Raw genomic sequence first — 12,308 nt, forward strand, 5'->3', positions numbered from 1 at the left:
GGAGACTTAACGTCAGCTCGGTATCGTCTTTAGAGGGGTGCATTTTTGTGGGGAAAACCCAATAAGTACATATTGATATAGTTTTTGATATTACTCGATAATAGTTCTGGGGTGACAGTAAATAAGGTGAAGTAAGTTTTAGAACTCGTTGATAACTGAACAAATAAACCCGGAACTCGTGCGCGCAGAAATTCCTTTTCGGGGAAATTCCCTTTTAGTTTACAAGCAGACATCGTCGCGTGTAGCTCATAATTCTCGACGTTGTAATGGCGTCGAATAAAATGTTTACTCGAGTGAAAAATGTGCTTTCAAAACATTTCAAAAAACGTGCCAACCCGAACGAGTCTGCAGCAACGATAACTGATGATTTTGGATTCGTACACGACGCAAGTAAATGTTGCTATAAATGCAAAGTGTGGATAACATATCCGAATCGGAGGCGTCACTTCGTGAAAAGACTCGAAAGGTTTTTTGACAAGGAACTTTGCGGACAGATAGAATGTCTGTTCCAAGAATGTGAATCGCACCTTACTGAACCAGACAATTATTTCATGGAGAAAAGCTTAAAAGCTGTTAGCAAGTATGTGGTACTTTTCGATGCAAATCATAAGACGGATATTGGATTCAATTTCCAGAGATCGAGTGCAATCAGCAGTTATAAAAACAAACAATACAAATGCCGCATGATATTCGTAAAAATGGACAGTCAGGCTGATCTTAGTGATATATCGACGGACAATGTGAACTTTCTTACATTAGACTTTTCGAGAACAGACTGGGACAAGGAAGATCTAAGTAAAAACAACCAAATCAAAGTCCTCATAAAAGAACTCCTCGGTAAGTTCTTACTTCATTCTGAGATGAGATAATGCATCCTCAATGAAACTAGGCCCTTATGTTCTACAAAACTGTTCATGAAATAGTATCATCTTACGTATCTTGGAATCATTTTGCAAAAATTAAATCCACTTTTCTGAGGAAAAATCAGGATATCTTCAAACTGCAACACTTCCTGGCTGTAATATTTCGCCCTAGGTCTATAATGATGGAGGCCTTTGGTGTATTTTGATCATTATTTATTTTCTCCACCAGATTTGGATATTCACATTGGAAATGTCAATACTTTAGATTCTATATTTGTCGGGGCAAAAAGTGCAATTCCGGGTAAGAAATTTTAAAGCATTCATCAACAAGTCAAGTGCAAAGATTTGTAAGCCATAAAGATAAATCAGAGATATTTCAAGAGGTGACTTTAGATTCTTGGAATGAGTCACAAGTGGGATGCATACAAAAATTGCTTCACAAATGATTCTATCCATTTTCACCAGGAAGTAAAAGTTGTATACACCGGTTGGGTTTCTTTTTTCAAGTTAATATTGATTAGATAATGTATTTGATAATGGTTATGTGATCAATACTTATACATTTAGTTTGTAACCGGTATTCCATTGTGGGTTTTCCAATATTCATTCTTAATCTAATTTTGTTATTATAGAAATGACTTATGAAAAAGATGTTGATTATCTATACGCACATCCATCACTGGTAGGCCTATATCTGAATAATCTCCCAGAAAGCAAATCTATAGCTGGAGTAAATGTAACGTTCAAATCCATTGACACTGATTCAGCCTACAGCACATTCCTAATACAGGTTTATATACACTATTATCATGATCTATGCTGTATGATTATCAGCTCAAATGTTCAGTGGATTTTGTGATGTTTTCCCTTTATTTTCAGAAATGTAATCTAAGCGATCAGGCGCGCGATTTGGTCATGAATGAAGAGTCAAAGGGTATCTTTGAGAATATTGAACTTGGAACAGTATTTTCAATACTCCCATCTCCACCCACCGAATACCAACTGAAATTCAATGCTTCACTGCTTATTTTCGATCAAAAATTCAAAAATTGCCTGCAAAAATACGTCCGTGTGCTTCACAGCGATAGTATCTCCCTAGTAGGCGCGAAATGGAATGACGTCACTGAAAGGTCATCGTTGATATGCGGTTTTCCGAAAAGTAGCACTACGTCAAAGAGCGATGCACTAGAGACCAGACGTGGTTTATGTGATGGTTGGTTTCAATACGATTCGTTTCAATGCGGAACGTTAGTAGATTTTTGATTGATGACTGGCCAACAGTCGTGGAATATACCTCACAATCCCTTTATTATTACTTTTTTTTCATTTCAGATACATGATTTGTTCGACGTCCGTAGAAAACTCGCAAATTGCATGCGCAGTTGCCAACTTAACCAGTAAATACATGAACTCAAATTTCGCCCGCCTCATCGTTCATTACGATGACTTACCTAAATATCCCCTAGCGACCCAACATCTACAGCTTAGGTGCGAAATCGCTCGCCTCGACACACCGGTCGAATATTACGGGAACTACTTTCAAGGCGTTATCGTTCGTCTCGAAGATAACGATTGTTATGCAACGATGAAATACAGCTGTGACGAGTCCGGTAATGACTTCTCGTTTCTACACGAGTTTCATTTGGATCATCCAGAACAATCTTCATTTCTAGGCAAACTGAAATATCGTACAAACTGGCGCTTCCGCGTTAAATTCTACTCCGATAAAGATCACAATAATCTCCTGGCTAAGATATGCACTGGTTCACAGGCTAAGGTACGACCATTGGTTTAACGAATATGTTTTTAAACTGCCTGTCTATAGATTCATAGATATTTTTCATAGATATTTTTGATTTATTCAGTGTCGTAAAACCTGGCCGCCCTTGAATCACGTTTACTCCAAATGTTGGACTTCCCCTCCTCCCGATTTGGCATCCAGCGAGTTATCTGAATTCGACCGTAAGTTATTGACGTGTTATATATATATATATCTAATCCCGAACCCGGTTTCACAGTTCTTGATTAACCTTTAGCTCTGAGTTAAATGAGAACTGTGGCACGCAAAACTAACGCATAGTCAGCTAACTCACAGTTAGTTTCTGACTCAAATTTAATCAAGAACTGAACCGGGTCCCGAGGACGACAGTGGCCAATTTTTAAAAACAATTTCTAATTTCCAGTTGTCGAGGAAGCGTACACAGGTGTAAATGATTTAAATGTAGCAGCAGCAAGATCAGCTGAAGCTGATGATTTAACGGTATCTAGTAACGATCGGCAGAACGGTAGCGGGAGGTACCAACATAGATATTCGCTCGACGAAACGTCAACCAAAACATCGAAGTGGACGGACGCTCAGATTGAAACGTGGAAGTCGCGGGCTATGTCATGCGACGATAACTTGACTGTAGATCCGGATAAACTTAATGATTTCAACGGAGATAAACTTCCTGTACGATCGAATTCGAGACAAAAATTTCAACAGTTCTTCGAAAGTATCAAGTGATACATTCGCCATAGCTTTCAGAATATTGTTTCGTCAAATGGACAAACAGTGTATAAATGTATATATTTATATGTGTATATACGTATTCTATGGTATTACATATGAAACGAATGTCTCTTCGATAAAGGAACTATATATTTTGACCAATTTCAATGACAAATCTTTAAATCTATTCAACCACTGTAAATTATGAAAGAAACAATAAAATTGTATTCTCTGCTAAGGATATTTTTTCGTATATTCTCTATTCGATAACCGCATTTAAGGAGTCAGAATCGTGCAGTTCCTATCCGATGTAAGAAATTCATAGCTGCTGAAGATTAAACAACAAATATCACTGACTGTCCCTTACATAATGAATGTGTCCGTAAATGAGCATTTAAGCACAATTGCTTATCATGGTCGCTTCTGTTCTTATCAGGGACAGAGTACTCGATACGTAGAATACTTGTAATTTGTATAGAGCTGGTATCATAAACGGTAAAAAAACTGACTTGTAGATTGAGAAATCCGCGACGTGTTGACGCAGATTGTGGGTGGTTAGTCGGACTATAATATTGTTTCTTAATGAGGAAGTTAGTTATATGTAAACGCGAGGTTCAGTGTATGTTATTGGTTTGAATATATTACTGGAATCATGGAAAACAAACGCGTGGTTTCATACAAAAAACGCGAAGACGGTGGCTACGATTTGGTGATTAAGCATCAGGAATATAAACGGGTATTGTGGGCGGCATATCCAACAAAGGCGACCACAGTACGGCCCTATCAGCTACTCCGAAACATCCTTCGATTCTATAAACGGACTACGCAACAAAGTTCAATTTGTTTTCACGGAAATTATCGAAAAATCTACGAAGATAAAAAGGCTATCGAGGCGTTTGAATCGATTTTCGAATTTGCGACTGATTTTTTGATTATATTAGATGCATCTGTCGAGAATGATGCATGGTTCCAGTATCGAATCGACCATGCCCTGTCAGAAATAGGGAATCGTCTGCAAAATACCAATCTTTGGATAATTCCCAAGTTGATGTTTATCAAGGTTGAATCATGTTCACTTCCACCTATACCGTGTAGCATAGAATATACAACTTTCGATTTCAGCCAGTGCAATTTGGACTATACAATATTTTGTCAAAGTCAAGAGTTGCGCACTTTGGCTGGTGAATTAATAGGTCAGTGGATGATAATGTACATGTTATTCTCTATGAAAACATTATTATGTATACTGTAGGAGATCGATACGTCACGTTACGTTATATAACATTTTACTGTAATTTTTAGGGTCGAAGATTCAAGCCAGAGCTACGGCACTCAAAGGTATAATACATGTATATACATAGCCCTGCGCACACAGCACGAAATGAAAATGAAACGGACAGGCTTTTCTGGCCTGTTTCGTGATTATGTACCAGTAGATAACAAGAACCACCGACACACACTAAAAGCCGTCACGTGTCTGATCAATATCACCGTCATTTTGATATATCATATGATTCTATGACAGCTTTTTAAACAACATTACTTGGTGGCGCTGTAGGTAAGTTTCGATGTTTCTTGTTACGCCGGGTGCGATATGGGACGAGCTAAACACCGAAATGCATAAACAGGAAATAAGTTTTTTCGCTGTGTGAGTTCTGAGGCTGTAAGGTTCAAATCAGGTTATGAGACCTGTTCGAATTCGGTCGAGCATTTAGAGACACTTTTTATTCAATCTGATTTTATTAAGGGACCAAAGGTGAAAGTCATGCTGATTACATTTATTCAAGTCCCACTGTAACATGCTTAGAAAGGCTACCGAAAATAATCAACATTATCGACGACCTAACAGTGACTTTTGATGTACAAGGTCCAACTAAAGATGTCGGCAAAACGTGTTTCTTTATACAGGTAACTTTGAATATGTAAATCTGCAATGGATAATTCGTAATCGATTCAAGAAAACTTTCTTCTTTTAGAAAACAACCATAACTGAAAAGACAATAGATTTCGTGCAAAAGATAAGTTCAACGGATCCATTCTTGTACAAAGACATCCACCGAGGGACATATATCACTATCGGTCCTTATCCTGCTAATGATGACATCCTTCATACAGACTTGCCCTTAATATCGACCATACTCCTGAATTATGAACACGAGACGATGAATTTGGACGTCCGAATTTTATATTCATCAAGTCAGTCGCCTGTTGGCTCGTCTCCCTGGTGTGACGTTACAGATACGTCATGTCTTATTCGATTTCCGAAGAGAGCTAGCGATATATATAATATCGCAAGTGGAACTACGTTACAATTTGTGGCGATGAAATATGGAACGTATGTATATACGCATATAAGCGATGTAGTAAAATCAAGTTTCCACACATAAAACTTTTGTTTATTTATCAAATTTCGAATATCCAATTTATGTAGGTATCTAGTAACAAGTGGCAAATCTACCGTTGCAAATTTCATCAGTTTTGCAAGCATCATCAGCAACGAAATCAACCGAGCATTCGCCAGAATAATCGTCAGTTATAGTACAGATGACGTCATCATCGAGAATAATGACGTCAGTACTGCCTATAACACCGCTTACGACAGAAAACTCATCCTGACATGTGACGTCGTACGTCTGGATGAATATATCTCTCATTATGGTTTCAATTACCAAGACGTGATTGTACGGTTGCCGAATAGTACGTGCTACGCCGTCACAACACTCAAACTCAACCGAAAAGACGAGCGATGTGTTTTGCCTCAAGTGTTTGATGTCGACAGCCGCAGCGACTTCTCGTCAAACCATGTCATAACTTGCGTGTATCGTCGATCTGAGGCATGGTCCTTCAAAAGCGCTTTCTATTCTGATTCGAATTTTCAGACACTTCTAGCTAAAATATCGGTGTCACCAACGGTAAGAATGTTTCTAAATGATACAGATAATATTTCTTTGCAGATGCAGGAATCCAGAGATCAAGACTCATCTTTTCGTGTATTCTCATCGATAAGTTAAACCTCGGATTGTTTAGATAGTATACGAACTGAATAAAAAACACCCGAAAGTCCCTTCGAAACTACGCCCATGAGATGTACATAATAGAATTATTTCGTTGAATATATTAATGTTTTGATGTTTATCTAGGAGCAGAGGGTTTGGCCTCCAGTGTCTCGTAGGTATCATCGTCGTTGGTCACTGCCGTCACAACCAGAGGAAGATCATGAACACACCTTCGTAACTTTCCGACAGCGAAGCGGTAGGTATCATAGATAAAGATGATCAAATTATTTTTATCATCATTATGCCGTATAAACAATTCTGATAAAGATTTGTCGTTTTCATTTTTCGGTAGCGTCTATCAGTGAAACAGCGCCTGATGATTTGTTCAGTTTAGAGTCGTTGACATCGAGTGAGCAACAATGTCGACTCGGTGCAGTAGCCCTCAATCGGGAGAAGATTTTACGAACTAAACAAACGGAAACGCCAAAAGAGCCAAATATTACCGAAATGTCATCGAAACGGCTGAAGGCTTTCCCATCTATTGAACTGAACACACTAAAATTAGCTTCTAAAAAATGAACGATCGCTATTGGGATTCTTTTCTCGTTATCGTAAAATACAGTATCCTAGTTGTATCAACAGTCAATAATAAAGATATCTTCTTCAGTGTACCACAAACCTAGTTGTTGTGATAAACGATTCTAATCACTCGATAAAAACAGTACCGGGGAATTTCCCGGAGTCATTCATTCGAACGATTCAGGTCAACTATTCATTCGTTATTGAACAAAAGAGCTTCCAAATTTACCCTGGAATACATTCATAGAAAATATACGGTAGGTAAAATGGAAAATTTAGGTATGATATATCATTACATGCGACATTTTTATGTATGACAGCCTGCTTCTAGATAGAGGTGCCCAAGTCAAACATACAGGAATTCATTTGTTCACGATTCTGGTATCAAAATCAATCATAACTTAATCGCTGGTAGTAAAAAGCATCAACTATTCATTACTTGATCGAAGAAGTCGCGACTAGCTACAGCGTACACGGGTGAGTGTTTCATCCGACTACTATTGAATTCTTCGTCATGGTTTTTACTGTCAGGTTGAGCGCAAGATCACATTTTTGAGAGAGGATAAGCCGATATAGTGAGTGTTGTGAAGAATGTATGCTGCCGAAGGAGAGATCGTTCTCTTGGCCGCCGAAGCTAGAACACGAGAACGGTTAGAGGCACAAAACAGCAGTCAATGTACTGGTAAATCGAAGATTTGGTTTGGATATGACACCAATACATCTGAGTCTTTTTTCAAAGATTTAAAGAAAACGCTTAAAGACAAAGCTGGTGGCAAATTATCAATGTTTTACGATAACCCCCGGCATTGCGTCAGCGAAACTCGACCCAGTTCGACGTCGTTAGAAATCGCATCGAAATACGTGGTCATTCTCGACAAAATCGTCGACAATGAACTAACGCAGTTACGTATGAAAGCCGGGGATAAAAAACTGATTATTATCGTACGTGATAAACGTTGTCATCCCGTTCCATCATTGGATGACAAGACCGTAATACTAGACTTTTCGAAATTCAACGACGGAAGCGACATGGCGAGCAGTGACGAGATCAAGATTTTGCTTCGTGAGCTAATGGGTAATGATCTGAATAACCTACCAATCTATATACACTGTTTACGTAATTTTTGTATCACGGAATTTCGGTATCAGTTTAATATTATGAATTGTAGATTCACCAGTTCATAATGGGGCCAAAGAATCACAACGACTGATATCTGAAGGTAACAATGAATACTGAACGAAATATGCGATTGAATTGAACAAGTTTTTGTAAAAGATCCACGTAAACATGTTGATTATGAAATAAAATGCCAAACACTCGGAATGTCGTCTTTTCAGCAATGTATGTATGTCTTATTCGTAGATCCCAGATGGCGTCCTGCCGATCCAGAATATCTGACTGTCTCGACTGCTACTGTATATTTAGAAAGTGTACCAACGAAAAAACCGATGAATGAGCATCTGGTATTAGAATTCAACGGGCAGAAAACACCAGGACAGTGTATCAATATTCGGGTAAATTATTTCAAAATAGCCACGATCTGCTTTTTTACGAGCCCGATGATAGCCAGAACATATTACTGACTTTTCAGAAATGTGCTCTGACAAGAGACGCCATTTCGTTAGTTAAGAGATCATGTCGCTCTTTGGATCTGAGCCAAGTGACTTTGGGAAGTTTTATTTCGATCTTACCCGGCTCTGAACGCGTGGCCATTGCTTCACCGATAATCTTCAAGAGCAATTTATTCGACGAGAAAATGTTCAATAAATGCAAAAGAGACATACATATTCTATTCTCGGACGCAGCTTCACCAGTTGGGGGCTGTTCTTGGGAAGATGTGACGCATAGTGTGTATTTGTCTTGTAATATGTTGTTTAATAGAACTGACGGCTGGTTGAAATTCATTGGAAATAAATTCGGCACGTAAGTAAAACATTGCAGCGAGCCTTGATAAACAGCTATTCATAATTTGTATTTCGTATACAGGTTTTATTCAATGTTTTCCCCCTTTCTTTTTATAGCTATCTTGTCATTTGTTCGGAAATTAAGAGCGAAGTTTACACAGATATCGTTAATCAGACGTCGCAATATCTAAACCAATCTATCGCCATATTCAGGTGTTATTGTAATATTTCACCTGAAAAACGAGAAATTAGTGCAAATATGGAACTCGTAAAACTGGACGAATACAGCATGTCGACACGGTCACGTGAACCCTGCGATAGATTCATATATCTTCGAAATAGCGACAACTGCCAGCTTATTATAAGATATAGATCAGAAGATGGCGAGACGGTATTCCCGTGCTCATTGCCGATTGGAACTATATTCGAAAAAACGTTCAGGTACTCGGAGGAATCTGTTTGGAGCATGTCAGTAAACGTTTACTCTGATGAAAGTTACAGTCGAAAGCTGACGAAGATAACGTTAGCTGGTGAAAAGGTTTGCATGTATTTTATTACTCCAATTTTATGGCATGATAATATCTAGTTGGAAAACCACATTGCTTATCACATAATCATTAAGGCTGAAGGTGAAATGTGATTGATATTGTATTATGCAGAGGCGACCTGTCATGCTGCCAAAAAGACGTTATCAAGGACTAAATAATTCACACTTCAATCCATTAGGGCCAGATTATGGCCCAGAGACAAGCAAAGGTATCGTAAAAGTATCGTATTGGTTTCTATTTTGATAATTGTTTTCCACATGAATGGGTTCGATTTTGTTTCTAATATTTCAGTGCTGTTAGCGTCTGGAATTTCAGTACCTCACCATAGCGGGGCAACGACTGCAGGCGGTGTCCCGCTGAATCCATTTACTAATTTCGAGGAAACGAGAAAACCTCGTAGCCGAACCGAATCGACTTGTTTGGTTGAATTCGCTATAAACGATGATGTACCGAAGTTGGACCAAAGTCATGCTATTTCTACGTCATGGGACGGACACAGCATGAAGATAGGCACGTCAGCTCGGAAGAATTGGCGCTCTCTGATGGAGGCAATTGACAGATCAATACGTCGTGGTGTACCCTTATCACACATTATAAAAACCCACTTCGATTGAACTAATTCAATTATGAAATCTACATCTATCTTATCTTATTTAGTCGCCCCGAACACATACGAATGATATTAGCTATTTTGTAAATAGTGCTGTAAATAAAAATGTTCATATTCTTTTGAATAATCAGTCCGTGTGTAATCTGTATATCCAATTACGTTAATCATTTCTCATATAATACAACAAGTCAATAATTTGCCCACTCTCCTTGATTCACTGTCTTCTTCGTCAGATCTCGATAAGCAGCTCTGTTTATCGGTCGAGTATTTATATGGATGCCATGTTTTGGCGAGCTACGAAATCTGACCTTCCATTCAGAGTAATTCGTATATAGGTCATTTAATGATTCATATTTCGTCGGTAATTCCGATTCCTTCGTCATATCATCGGGAACATTTGGATGATGGTAATATTCGTTCATCATCGGATACGAGTCTGGAATTGTCTCATATCCCCAATCTCTGGGGTCACTTGACCATGGCGACCCGTTTGGTTCCCACTTTCCATAGTTCAACGTATCGTATCGCATTGAAGGTACACTCATTTGCTTCTGTTGTTTTCTGGCCGCTTCCTTGAATGCTAAAACCGCCTTGGCCTTCGGAGTATTGTATAGTTTAGTCAATTTTCCCCAGCCACCTGCTCGATTCAAGTCCAGATTTTTATCGTCAATGATATGTTCAGTGGGAACTAGATTTATGCTGACATTTTTCGTTTTCTTGGGATGTTGTACTGGAGTTTCATTTGAACGCTGTAACGACGGTTCCTCGTCGAAATCCTCATCCAGATTCTGTAAACTCTCTTCGTTGCCCATGCCTACAAAACAAATACACAATGTGCTTCACTATTCTCTTCAAGTTATAATTTCACGATTCCCTTTATCATTAATCTATTGGGGTCGTAGGCTTAGTACAATGACATAGTAAAATAAAAAGCTTATCAATTATATCCGGGTTATGATATAACGTACAAATGTAAGAATGTATCAAACAATTAATATTGATAAGATATCGATTTAAATACAAAATTTCGTAGTTTTTTTAAATACTTGTATCACATGTATCTCACCTTAATCGTCTATTCCATTCGATTCATGCTCCAGCGTAACAACATTACAATTCATAACCACAACAGTAACGTAACAACAGTGAAATCACCAGCAAAATGCAGTTGTCTCCAGTACGTGATATAATCAAAGGTCAATTCATCGTATCGTCCGTATGTAACTAATTAATGAAACGTTAAATCAGTCCGCGGTTACCAGGTGATTCGTAATACGCGTACGTCTACGAATAATAAACTACGCAATGTTCTCACATCAAATACGATAAGATATGGTGATTAATACGACAATTGTTCAAAATTTTGGTCAAAACATCATAACCATAACTAACACTGCAGATGTGCATATGTTATTTTTCAGTCGTCACGATTTTGATAGGAATGCACGCTATAACGCTAAATATGTATATACAAAAGCGTCCAGACAGGATATTTGAATGCTTGCCCTTTCACGTGTAAAATGTAAGCAAATATAGACATGGTCATAGATTATATGAATATGAATATGTTATGTTAAGGTCATTACAATTCTTTGGTCAGACAAACACGTCGTAAATGACCAACCAAACATATTTTTTCAATTTCATGACTGATGATAATTTTCCTGGTAGTGTAGACTCGCGGTGCCTGGTCGAAATCAACCCGTGGCCATATTCTTCTTCGAATCATGTTTCTTTTTTCAGTGTGAGATTCTTGTTTGACATTTATTCTTGTGTATTCATTCTAATTAAGCATTCTGGAGTGGCCAAGAAAATCTTAATCAAATATTAGTTTTGATAATTAAACTTTTAATACATTCGATGGTGAATTATCATATTATGTACATGTAGTTCCATTTTAACATATAAATGAATATCGGGGTCATTTTGTATATCAAGTGATAAGATCCAGGCCTGGCTATGTGAACCCATTTACACAACACGAATACAATGAACCCCGAAAAACTATGGCCTATTAATCAAATGGGTACATCATCTACACAGTTTCAAGCGACAGAGATGGGTGATTCATTTTATTTTGTTTGCTTCATGCAGCAAATCTTCGTACAGAAATATTCACGAATTTCTCGCCCCAGTAAAAGATATATGTAGAAATTGACCACATAGTTGCACAATTGGAACTGTGTGAATACATCGAACAGAAATTCCCGCTGGTCCTCGGAGATTGGTAAGAATACAGCGATAGACGATGGTAGCGTGAAAATTGCGAATGCTAGTGAAACTGTTACAAGCATTATTGTCGTACGTTTTGCTTTC

General features: G+C 38.1%; 4 protein-coding genes across 6 annotated transcripts; 3 read left to right on the top strand and 1 right to left on the bottom strand.

Moving 5' to 3' along the window:
• The first annotated feature begins 214 nt into the window (after positions 1–214).
• Positions 215–3,563, top strand: LOC141899833 (uncharacterized). 2 transcript variants are annotated; one of them, XM_074786392.1, is made up of 7 exons: positions 215–837; positions 1,093–1,164; positions 1,496–1,653; positions 1,743–2,110; positions 2,196–2,640; positions 2,729–2,825; positions 3,047–3,563. In XM_074786392.1, exons 1-7 carry the CDS (start codon positions 267–269, stop codon positions 3,367–3,369), a joined length of 2,034 nt encoding a protein of 677 aa, XP_074642493.1. In that variant the 5' UTR covers positions 215–266; the 3' UTR covers positions 3,370–3,563. The 2 variants fall into 2 exon arrangements, with proteins under 2 accessions (XP_074642493.1, XP_074642494.1); XM_074786393.1 differs by lacking the exon at positions 1,093–1,164.
• A 208-nt stretch (positions 3,564–3,771) lies between these two features.
• On the top strand, positions 3,772–7,022 carry LOC141899390 (uncharacterized). Its single transcript, XM_074785654.1, has 7 exons — positions 3,772–4,547; positions 4,657–4,692; positions 5,102–5,262; positions 5,331–5,689; positions 5,786–6,266; positions 6,495–6,606; positions 6,703–7,022. The coding sequence occupies exons 1-7, from the start codon at positions 4,007–4,009 to the stop codon at positions 6,927–6,929; spliced, it is 1,917 nt and encodes a 638-aa protein (XP_074641755.1). The 5' UTR covers positions 3,772–4,006; the 3' UTR covers positions 6,930–7,022.
• A 72-nt stretch (positions 7,023–7,094) lies between these two features.
• LOC141899920 (uncharacterized) lies at positions 7,095–10,208 on the top strand. Of its 2 annotated transcripts, none has more exons than XM_074786541.1 (8): positions 7,095–7,186; positions 7,461–8,004; positions 8,099–8,149; positions 8,293–8,444; positions 8,522–8,853; positions 8,952–9,372; positions 9,494–9,590; positions 9,674–10,208. In XM_074786541.1, the coding sequence occupies exons 2-8, from the start codon at positions 7,521–7,523 to the stop codon at positions 9,994–9,996; spliced, it is 1,860 nt and encodes a 619-aa protein (XP_074642642.1). In that variant the 5' UTR covers positions 7,095–7,186; positions 7,461–7,520; the 3' UTR covers positions 9,997–10,208. The 2 variants fall into 2 exon arrangements, with proteins under 2 accessions (XP_074642642.1, XP_074642643.1); XM_074786542.1 differs by having other exon boundaries at positions 7,145–7,186; positions 7,261–8,004.
• On the bottom strand, positions 10,180–11,070 carry LOC141899921 (uncharacterized). The gene is made up of 2 exons (XM_074786543.1): positions 11,059–11,070; positions 10,180–10,806 (listed from the first exon to the last, which is right to left on the bottom strand). Exon 2 carries the CDS (start codon positions 10,802–10,804, stop codon positions 10,181–10,183), a length of 624 nt encoding a protein of 207 aa, XP_074642644.1. The 5' UTR covers positions 10,805–10,806; positions 11,059–11,070; the 3' UTR covers position 10,180.
• Between the last annotated feature and the right edge of the window lie 1,238 nt (positions 11,071–12,308).

The sequence above is a fragment of the Tubulanus polymorphus genome, chromosome 2 (genome assembly GCF_964204645.1).
Source record: "Tubulanus polymorphus chromosome 2, tnTubPoly1.2, whole genome shotgun sequence".
NCBI classification, from domain to species: domain Eukaryota; kingdom Metazoa; phylum Nemertea; class Palaeonemertea; order Tubulaniformes; family Tubulanidae; genus Tubulanus; species Tubulanus polymorphus.

Coding starts and splice junctions, on each gene's coding strand:
- LOC141899833 (XM_074786392.1), top strand. CDS start 267: ATGGCGTCGAATAAAATGTTTACTCGAGTGAAAAATGTGCTTTCAAAA. Junction 838..1,092: donor CCTCATAAAAGAACTCCTCG/GTAAGTTCTTAC, acceptor TTTCTCCACCAG/ATTTGGATATTCACATTGGA. Junction 2,826..3,046: donor CGAGTTATCTGAATTCGACC/GTAAGTTATTGA, acceptor TCTAATTTCCAG/TTGTCGAGGAAGCGTACACA.
- LOC141899390 (XM_074785654.1), top strand. CDS start 4,007: ATGGAAAACAAACGCGTGGTTTCATACAAAAAACGCGAAGACGGTGGC. Junction 4,693..5,101: donor CAGAGCTACGGCACTCAAAG/GTATAATACATG, acceptor GATTTTATTAAG/GGACCAAAGGTGAAAGTCAT. Junction 6,267..6,494: donor AAATATCGGTGTCACCAACG/GTAAGAATGTTT, acceptor ATGTTTATCTAG/GAGCAGAGGGTTTGGCCTCC.
- LOC141899920 (XM_074786541.1), top strand. CDS start 7,521: ATGTATGCTGCCGAAGGAGAGATCGTTCTCTTGGCCGCCGAAGCTAGA. Junction 8,005..8,098: donor TTTGCTTCGTGAGCTAATGG/GTAATGATCTGA, acceptor TATGAATTGTAG/ATTCACCAGTTCATAATGGG. Junction 9,373..9,493: donor TAACGTTAGCTGGTGAAAAG/GTTTGCATGTAT, acceptor TGTATTATGCAG/AGGCGACCTGTCATGCTGCC.
- LOC141899921 (XM_074786543.1), bottom strand. CDS start 10,804: ATGGGCAACGAAGAGAGTTTACAGAATCTGGATGAGGATTTCGACGAG.